The following is a 10,032-nucleotide window of genomic DNA, read 5'->3' on the forward strand; positions in this document are numbered from 1 at the left end:
ATCGTTCCTTCAACTGTTGAAGAAAAAACGGCACCTCCCTGCTCAGGTTCGTGTACACGACACGGAGCTTGGTCGTGCCATGTGCGAGCACCTCATGAAAGCTAGTTGGCATGGTGGAAGAAGAGAAGGGAAGAAGAGAGGAGAAGAACAGAGAGGGCGACGCGAGAGAGAAGAAGAACAGAGAGGGCGACACGAGAGAGAAGAAGAAACAGAGATAATGGCGATTGTACGCTTCGGTTCGTGCTTTTCATCATCCGAAACGACGCGGGATGCAAACCGTTTGGGCCTTTAGTCCTGGGTTGAGCCACCAACCGGGACTAAAGAGGTATACCAACGGTTGCCACCACTAAGGCAGGCCACGTGTTAGGCCTTTAGTCCCGGGTCAAGCCACCAACTGGGACTAAAGGGGGATACGAACGGTTGCCACCACCACTGCTCACCGCGTAGCCCTTTAGTCCCGGTTTGGGACACGAACCGGAACTAAAGGCTCCTTACGGGCCGGGACTAAAGCCTCGAGGGAGGCATTGAGAATTGGGGCGACGTGGCCGGGCCTTTAGTCCCGACCCAGAGGCAGGCCGGGACTAAATGGTCCTGGCCAAAGGCCCGTTTTCCACTAGTGTATATGATGATTAGTTCATTTAGACTGCTTATTGCAAATTCAGTTATATATATAACTTGGATCACTCATGACTATGTAATAACTTCGACAAAGAAATTGTTTGTTGGAGTAGCTTAATGCTAAAAGTAAATCAGCAGCTGATCTGAGTGAATTCTTAACTCATTGAAGTTGTGGTTCTGTTTCTTTTTCACATTGCACCGCACAAATGCCTCATGATTTGTGTTTACTTTGGTCGCAGATTGGAAACAATAACCACATCTCGTGTGGATCATGCCAAACGCAGTTCTGTGCATTGTGCCGGAAGACTGTCCACAAAACTTCACAACATTTTGGTCCCAGGGGATGCAAACAACATACTGCAGATCGCGAATGACACTGCAATATGCGCCAGAGGTCGGGGTTATCCCCTTTTCGAAAGAAAAAATGACCACATGCACGGCACCTCAACGCAACTACAGCTTCCAAAGGTTCTGCTCATGATCTGCATATATACTGTACCCACATGGTACAGCCCCGGTGTTTCCTGCATTTTGCATGGAGCTTGATTTTCAAGTCCACGGCTTTTTACGGTAGTAAAGATCAATGGAGAAGTAGGATATTGCAAAGGACTAATGAGGAATTATATGAAGAATGTCAATTCCTTATTACTTGTCAGGTTTTCCGTTGCTTTGTTTGCTTCCTATCTTGTTTTTTCTGCACAATGAGAGGTGTCGTCATTGGACTACACACATAGAGCATCTCCAGCCGCGTCCCCAACAGCCTTCCCAAAGCACTTTTTAACCGTCGGCGCTAAGAAAATCGTCCAGTCGCGTCCCAGGTCGTTTTGCGCCAGGTTTGACCAAAACTAGCCCCGACGACCCGAGGCCAACCACACCCCCCCCCCCCCCCCGGGCGTCAGGTTTTTCATGCACAAACCCCATCGATCAGCCTCTCTCCTCTCTTTTCTCCTTCCTTTTTCTGCTAGGCTCATCATGTACACGCCAAAAAAATCTTTCCCCTCTCTCTCTTTCTCTCCTCTTGTGGCTGGTTGGGGCGGGGGACGAGTGAAAGAATTGAACCCCTCAGACCAAACTTTTCATCGGCAGCCCCCCCCCCCCCCCCCCCCCTCCCCTCTCAAAACGGCTGGAGATGCTCTTACGTCCCATTTGCTTTGCATTCCAGCGTGAGGGCGTAGGTGGCCGCTATCATGGGCTCTGCCGATCGACTGTCATCGCTTCTACATTTTGTATGCTTCAGACCAAGGTAGAGGTAGAATCAGTTTCGCACTCGAGTAGCAAAGGGTGGGGAATTAGCAAAGAGGCACCAGATGGAAGTATGAACTCAGGGACTAGCATTTTTTTCAAGTTAACTAGTTTCATTAATTATATTCAGGTTTACGGACAACTCTACAGTCTCCAATGTACGATTACAAACCATACATTTGCCACGAAATTTCAGCTGTGCTACCAAGACATGCATGGGTCGATCACCATTATTAACTGTTGCATGCATGGAACTTTTGGAAACATCACTGTTTACTCCCAATTTTGTCTGTTTTTTCATCGAGCTCGTCAAATGTCAAACGCCCTGAAATTTTGCACGAATATCGCGTATTTGAGCATCTTACACCACAAAAAGCACTGGATGCTTTTGAATTCTTATGCTTTTCATTTTATTTTCCTTTTCTTACATGTAGATGAGCCCAGGCACCGAGTTGAATTTTCAGTACAATACTAATAAGTATCTCAGATATTGAAACCACCTTGATTATTGCCAAGTATTAGTATATTTCTTTATTATCCTGAACAGGCGCAGCAACGCACGTCTTTATGGTCTAGTATCAAATATTGGACGTCAGTTTTTCTTGAGGATCCTGACGTTCTTCCAGCGTGACTCCATGCGGCTGGAGGCTTCCCTCTGCGTGTAGACGCCGAATTTGAAGTAGTGTGAGTTGCCGCCGCGGCCGGGTTCGCTCAGTTTCTGCTGTCCATTGATGAACACGGTGAGTCTCGACGCCCCGACATCGTGGATCACGTTCACCCGGAGCCAACGGTTGTAGATGTTGTCCTCGACGGGCTTCTGGTTGTAGTACCTCAGCGCGCCATTGTAGACGTGCAGCATCAACGTGGTGGCCGTCTCGCCGCCGCCAAACACCTGCATGATGGACACTCCAGATGTGCCCGATGGCACGTACACGGAGCCCTCAAATTGCCACACGCCGGAAGAGTAGTCGTGTCCCTAAATTATACGGAATACAGCAGGCATTTCTGTGTCAGTCGGGTAAATAAACAAAGATTGAAATTAGTTTTTTGTGCAAGAAAAACTCTCTTGAAATCAGTAAGAATATACTCCTTTCGTAAAGAAATATAAAGGCGTTTAGATAACTAAAGTAGTGATCTAAATGATTTTATAATTTTTTTATAGAGGGAGTACTAACAATCTACATATACGACTATATATATAATACGTGATCTCAATGATTATTATATGGAGTACTCACGGTCATCCTCATCTCCGTCCTTGGCTTGGTGTCGCTCTGTGGCGAGAAGGGCTCGTCGGAGGACAGCACCCACATCCGCCGCACCGTGCCGTCGAAGCTATACCGCGCGCTGCTCGGCATGTTGTACGGCTTCTGAAGCTGGAAGTTGCTCTCGCTGAGGCTCACGGCGGTGAACCCGGCCGTCGGGTCTTGAGCGCTCGCCGGCGCTAGGAGGACAGCCAGCAGATACAAACTGATCCAAGAAAACGTTGCGAGAGACGCCATTGTAGTCTGTGTGCTAGCTGCGTGTCTCTGATGAGTGCAACTAACCAGGTTCATCTGCTGTTTATATAGACATATACATGGAGCACGTGTGCTTGACTTGACGCTATTATCCTTGGTATATAGTAGTACTCCACTATTTTCGGTTTGAAAAATACGTGGCCACAATCCACAGCATGCACTGATCTCTAAACCGCAAAAACAAAAAGGAAAACATATCTCAGTGTATATCCTTGACTTAATGTGTAAGCTAGGGTGGCGGCTAAGGAATAAATGCTGCTGTTGCATTTATAGGCAACGGAATTTCTGCCGGGATACTTGCTTGCTTGCCGGGGACGCATGATCGAGACATAGGAATTCAGCAGTCTGCACGGCGTCGATTTCTGCCTCACGGAAATTCCTATTCGCCGCTCTTTCTCACAGATTGATGCACTGGTCTTTCTAATAACTGGAACTCGTCTCCCTTTTCCTGATTCGCATCTTCTTCGGCTTCTGCTACGGTCTGTTCCTTCCTTCAGTCAGTCCTTCCTTCAATATTTTTGCCTGCGGGCAAAATGCACAGCAGCATTGCGTTTTCTCGAAAGAAACTTTAACACCGGTTTATAAATAAAGCACAAACTTAAAATATACGGTCGAACGATGGAATGTGGTTCGGAAGTTCTCTTATGACACATCGGGCGTTGGAGGTACACGGTGACGTGTTCGTGTGCGAACACCTAGGACATCTAACCTCCACGACAACATCTCAAGCAGGGAAATAGCACAAATCATCCTTGTTGCCGACTCCGAGGCGGTCAAGGGTCTTCATCCAAAACACTGTTACAAAAAAAAAGCCACAACAACGTCACCAGGAGCACTAGCGGAGCTTGAACATAATACCAGAGCGGGCCATCAGTAGTAACTAAACCTTAAGCATGAATACAAGGTTATGCCCCTTGTAAATTGTGAAAGGTTGGGTGGGCCATGTCCTGGGTTGGCCCCTACATATCTCCGCCACTGCCTAGGAGGAAGGCCCAAGCCACCCGCTGCTACATCTCTCGTTGCCCACACGGCTAAGATGCATACCCACCGCCGTTGCCATGGTGTCCGCCGAAGAGCCAACCATATAGACTGCCATTCTGGGGCGCTGCCCCAGGATCCATGTCCAAGACATCGTTAATCGTCCACATCACGGTGCTAACATTTCTAGAATGTTTTTCAACTTTTGGAACTAGCGGAGTGAGGGCTTGGCGGCGGCAAACTAGGTTTTCGGTTTAGAAACCTTCTACAACGTTTCGCTTTGGGTTTTCATGTTATTTTTTTGGTTGCTTTGTCGTTTCATTTTTTTTGTGTCTTTTCCAAAAAAAAATGTTTGGAAATTTGTAAAAAATGATAGTGTTAATTTTTATTCACTTTTTTTAGAAATTTTAGAGATTTTTAAAAATATTCATGGATTAAAAAGTGTTCCTGAAATTTCAAGGTAATACCCAATTTTTGTAAAAAAAATGATAATTATTTTAAAATTAATTTTTATATTTTAAAAATAGAGTACAGTGTTTAAAAACAAGCATTCTAAAATTTAAAAGGAACTTTTAAAAAAAAGTTAAGAAAAAACTTTCCCTACAGTATCCGGAGCTGATATAGTGAGTTTTGTAGCATTTGGCCGGTGGCCTTATTAGACGCAACAAGCATATAATAAAAGCTCCAGGTATTATCAGGTGTATCCTATTTAGCGCATTGGTCAATGGATAAGCGAAGCAACGCGGTTCCTTGTTACTGCCAGCTCAACTAGAAATACAATCTTCTAGATTTGGAAAGGTTAATTTATTTTTTCCTTTCCTTTTCTTTCATATTTTCCTGTTTTTTTAGAATTTCCGTTCTTTCTTTGTTAATTTTTTCAAATTCATGATTTGCTTTATATTTTTGGAAATATTTCTGAAAATATGAACATTGTAAAATTTCGGGTATATTTTGATTCCTTGAATTCGTGGATAAATTTTAAATTTTATGAACATTTATTATATTCACATATAAAATTAAATTTCCTGAACAGTATATTTTCAGATTCACGAATTGTTTTGCAAATTTATGACCATTTTATGAATTTATCAAAACTTTTAGCATCCGCTAATATGTTTAAATCACGAACAATTTCAATATCATGAAAAAATCAAAGCCATGAAAATTTCTTTAATTTCACAAAATGTTTTTTGGTATTCCCGAACATTTTTATAATCATGATGTTTTTAAATTTCATGAACATTTTGTTTTCAAATATACTGAAAATTTATGAAATCTTAAAATTTTATAAATTCTACAAGGATTTTTCAAATTCATGAACATTTTATGCGTTCATGAAGATTATTTTAATTCATAAATATTTGTTGAATTTGTGAATATTTTTTGAATTCGTAAACTTCTTTAGAATCCGTGAATGTTTTTCAAAATTCAGAACATTATTTGAAACTCGTGAACCTTTTTCAGTTCTTGAACATTCTTTGAATTTGCTTAATAAAATAATTAAAAAACTAAAACAGTCAGGCAGGCTCACTTAGCTGCAACCCGCTTGCTGGGGTGCACGATTGCTGCTTGATTAAGGTTCCTCTGAATCTTCCTGAGACCTCCCATGTCGCACGCATTAGGGCTTGTTCGGTTAATCCCAGCAAGGAGGGGGTTGGAGGGGATTGAAAGGGATTGAGATAGAATTTGACTTGCAAGGGATTTAATCCCTCTCGATGCCCTCCAAATCCCTTCAATTCAGAAGGAACCGAACAAGGCCTTATGCGTAACATAGCCACAGGTATTGATCAATATGCATCACGACATTTTGATTTGAACAAGCTTTTCACTAGTTTTTACTTTGAAATACTTTGAACTCGAGATGGAGACTAGCTGCGGGGACATCAAATATTCAGAAGCTTCAGAGAAAAAACACAGTACTCTGCTTTGATCGCTAGCCAGGGCAGGGCGTCGGGAAGTTTTGATCCTCGGATGAATTTTCTAATGTATAAGTGTTTCCTTTTCATATCAGTTAATCGATTCTAGAACTGGCTAATTACACCTGCTGCATTTGATTAGTTAGTACTCCCTTCGTAAACTATCTAAATGCTCTTATATTAGTTTACAGAGGCGGTACTTGAGAGCTTTTGTTTGTCGTCTCCCTCCCACAAGGCCCCTTAGCTTTCGCATGTGTAATTTCCCGCTGTGTACTCTCTGAAACTCAATGTCATGGTTATTCTTTCTGCCTACGAAGGCTGTACCAGAAGTTGCAGAGGCAAAACCATCCTCCAGACCTACTAGGGCTCCGACACCGCTGGGACTTCAGACAAAACAAGCAGCATTATGGATGAATCAAGATATACAGTACTTAAATTTGTTCTCCCATGATGTTAATACATGCAGTAGCAAACCTTTTTGCAAGAGGTGGAATCGACAGACAGGCAGTTGGTAAATCTGCTAATATTTCAGACAGCGTGCCATCTCGAGTTCCATCAGAAAGAGCATTCGCCACCCTCAATCTTCAGTACCACTCACAGAGATTGGTGAAGTAAACATAAATGGATAAAGCTAGGTGCTGCTATATCAAATATTCAGAAGCTTCTGAGGTCAGAGTATCATCCGCCAACACAAGGGAGAACTGAATTGTTCTTGCAGAATTAACTGGAAGGAGAGCTTCTTGTGCCAGCCCACATCACTGACCATCTTCTTGAAAAACAAGTTTAGAGAAAACAGATTACTCTGCTTTGATTTGATTGAATCATATTTATATTAAAAAAAATGTTTGGTACAGACAGTTATTGTTTGCTCCCCTAAAGATAGGAGTACATGTGCTCAGCTGGGGCAACTACAAACAAGACTATTTCCTGTCTCGCAAAGACTTGTTGAATGGCAAGCGGTGTTGACTTGTCCACAGGAAAGAAGGTTTCCGCGCAACCATGGCGAACTCCGCCGTCGCAAGCATGATGCCATGGCAGTGGCCTCTAAAATTTGGGTCTGGTGTTCTGCTTTTGCATCGGCCTGTTTGGACCAGTTGGTTTGGTGATGGTTATGGTTGAATTAGGTCGATGAATTGTCGTCGTCCTCGATGTCTGATCGCTAGGAAAGGTCAGCCTTGCTGGCTGTGATGACCTGTAAATCCAAAGCTAAGGTTTACTTACACAATCTGAAAGGTAAAAACTGCAAGGGATTTGAGGAACACAATGTAGGTGAAGTATGTGGCAAAATTGCGTAACATGAGGGCGCATTGCTGTGTGACAAACCTTGCAACAGTGTTCCTTTGGATAGCAGCTTGCATTTTCGCCCGGCTGTAACAGAAATAGTGTATTAAATTAAACGATACTTTGAGAAACCTTCCTTCATTTATGGTCATCATTCCAAGAGTGAGTGTTAGTTACCTGTCAACCTCCATCCTTGCCTTTTTCAATATAGGGCTCTTGTAGCTGGAGTTGGATAGGCTGCTGGATCCACTTCCTGTCAAGGTTTGCATATCATCAGAAACTGGAAAAGTGGGAAGTGTAGCATACTGCGGGCGAGAATACAGCAGAAAAAGGGTCAGGAAATCACCTCCCCAGAAACTTCTTTTGCTGTTTGGTGGGATCTTCGTGCAAACTTTAATTTGTTTGCTTTGTTTCGCTGGATAAAAAAGGGACAGAAAGCATTATTGCACATGAGTCATACTGATTGCGAATCATAAACCAGGCTGTCAGGAAAAGAATTAGATGTTACATTTCTTTCTAAATAATAAGTTATCTGATATCATATTTATTGGGAGTGGAATACAAAGAAGGGTATAGGATGGATCTCAGGCTCAGGTTCTAGTGCTTTAATATAGCAATATAGCAATAGAACCTTCAATCAAATGATTGATTGAAGTACCAAAAATGAGCAAGTAACTAGTGAAGGAACAGCCAGCTGCCACTCAATAGAAGGTGGAGCTGACGACTGTAACAGGGGACAAATCTAATGAATGAATATGATGTAAAATAAATAAATAAGACTGGAAGATGCAAACCGACCAGTAGGGGGGTTCATAGCAGCGATAACTCACATGCTCACGATTGCAAGCGAGAAAAACAATAAATGAGCAGACAACTTGCACCCATGAGGTGCAATCGGCGTGGCAGGTAGAATCGAAGACTTGGAAGATGTCCACATTGTGGCAGCGAAATACGCAGGCAAGAAAGTATGTCCGCACAACTAGTTTATGTAAGTTGCAGTTATTAAGTTGCTACAGGTTGCAGCTATAGAATATAAAACTTGGTAAGTTAGCCATACCCAACCGGGCATTGCCTATGTAGAACATACAAACTACTGGCCTGATGTTAAAATCTACTTACCGGCGTTTGCTGCTTCATATTTGTTTCTGAGTCCCGCAGACATTCTTTGTTCAACTTGCTTTTGCTTTTCTGTTTTTGCCTGCAAAAGCACAGGGTCCAATTGTTCAAGAATCAAGGCAACACACATAATTAATTTTAACGAAGCAGATAGCAAGAACAGAAAAATAACTAGAGAACCAATCGTTTTAATTACCTCAAAGAGTTTCTTCCACTTGTAACGCACTCCGCTCTCCTTCATTCTCTTGATGGCAACGTTCATATCAGCCTCACCGAATTCCCGCTGGAAGAACCTCTTCCACAGCACATCGGTGACGCCGGTAAGGTCCATCTGCCGGACCGAAACCATGATTAGAAATCACAACCGCATCCTGATCTGCAGGTAAGCGAAGATGAATTGGTCCGCGGAAAGCGTACCTGCGTACAGCTCTCGATGTGGGTCAGCTGCTCCAAGGTGCAGTGGGGCAGGATTCTCTTGAGCAGGCCCATCTCCAAGTTGTCCACGCTGTTCATGTACCTGAGGTTGTCGACGGCGCTCCGGACGCATAGCTCCAGCAAACTCAGAGGCTTCCTTTCAGGCTCCATCTTTTTTCCTTCCTACCAGAAAGAAAGAAAGAAAGAAAGAACAAGTCGCTGCTTAGGCACACAAATCACATGCACACAAGGTTGCACATCGATATCCCCATTTGACTGAACACCACCAGATTGTTTATCTATCTGAGCCCAACTGACACGACCTCTCCGGCGAGAGTCGACAGGTTAATCCTAAGATTTCATCCGATGAACAGACACCCAATCACTCCGTTAAACTATAATTACCCGGGCTGACGGGCAATCTTTGCAGCAAGATTCGGCCTACATCTGGAAGGAAGGGAGAGAAAAAAGGAATCTTGTCCTGAATCCCTGATGCCAAAGGAGGACATCCGAACAGGAATTCGCCAAATCAAGGGGCGACAAGAGCCACTTTTCTTGGAAAATTGCACGTCTAGGTACGAGGGCTCACCAGGGTAGACGGCGGCGAGGCGTCCCCGCTCCGGCGGCTGCTGAGCTCGTCGGCTTCGATCGGGGCGACAGGGGAAGGAACAATCTGGGATCGATCCAGGCTAAATCGGGGGGCAATAAAAAGAGGAAAGAAGGCGTCACCGTTCTGCAATCTGCAGTCGGGGAAAGGGGACCGCGGCCGGGTCGGATCAGGAGCCGTTGATCGGCCGCCACGTGTCCGCGGTCTACGCCGTCCGATCTTTGCTGGCGCCAGTAAACATGGAAGACGTCTTCTGATGCTTTCCGTTTCAGTTTCCGATGGAAGATCTGCTGACGTCGTTGCCCTTTCGTCATTCGAGTCGGATCAGACGTTGTAGTAG

General features: G+C 43.9%; 2 protein-coding genes across 2 annotated transcripts; both read right to left on the reverse strand.

The window, feature by feature from the left end:
- Positions 1 to 2,258: 2,258 nt before the first annotated feature.
- LOC123452730 (citrate-binding protein-like) lies at positions 2,259 to 3,388 on the reverse strand. The gene is made up of 2 exons (XM_045129475.1): positions 3,099 to 3,388; positions 2,259 to 2,836 (listed from the first exon to the last, which is right to left on the reverse strand). The coding sequence occupies exons 1-2, from the start codon at positions 3,360 to 3,362 to the stop codon at positions 2,453 to 2,455; spliced, it is 648 nt and encodes a 215-aa protein (XP_044985410.1). The 5' UTR covers positions 3,363 to 3,388; the 3' UTR covers positions 2,259 to 2,452.
- A 3,668-nt stretch (positions 3,389 to 7,056) lies between these two features.
- LOC123452825 lies at positions 7,057 to 9,807 on the reverse strand. Its single transcript, XM_045129582.1, has 8 exons — positions 9,675 to 9,807; positions 9,089 to 9,268; positions 8,868 to 9,002; positions 8,675 to 8,753; positions 7,902 to 7,970; positions 7,733 to 7,808; positions 7,598 to 7,642; positions 7,057 to 7,466 (listed from the first exon to the last, which is right to left on the reverse strand). Exons 2-8 carry the CDS (start codon positions 9,254 to 9,256, stop codon positions 7,319 to 7,321), a joined length of 720 nt encoding a protein of 239 aa, XP_044985517.1. The 5' UTR covers positions 9,257 to 9,268; positions 9,675 to 9,807; the 3' UTR covers positions 7,057 to 7,318.
- Between the last annotated feature and the right edge of the window lie 225 nt (positions 9,808 to 10,032).

This window comes from Hordeum vulgare, chromosome 1H (assembly GCF_904849725.1).
Source record: "Hordeum vulgare subsp. vulgare chromosome 1H, MorexV3_pseudomolecules_assembly, whole genome shotgun sequence".
Taxonomy (NCBI): domain Eukaryota; kingdom Viridiplantae; phylum Streptophyta; class Magnoliopsida; order Poales; family Poaceae; genus Hordeum; species Hordeum vulgare.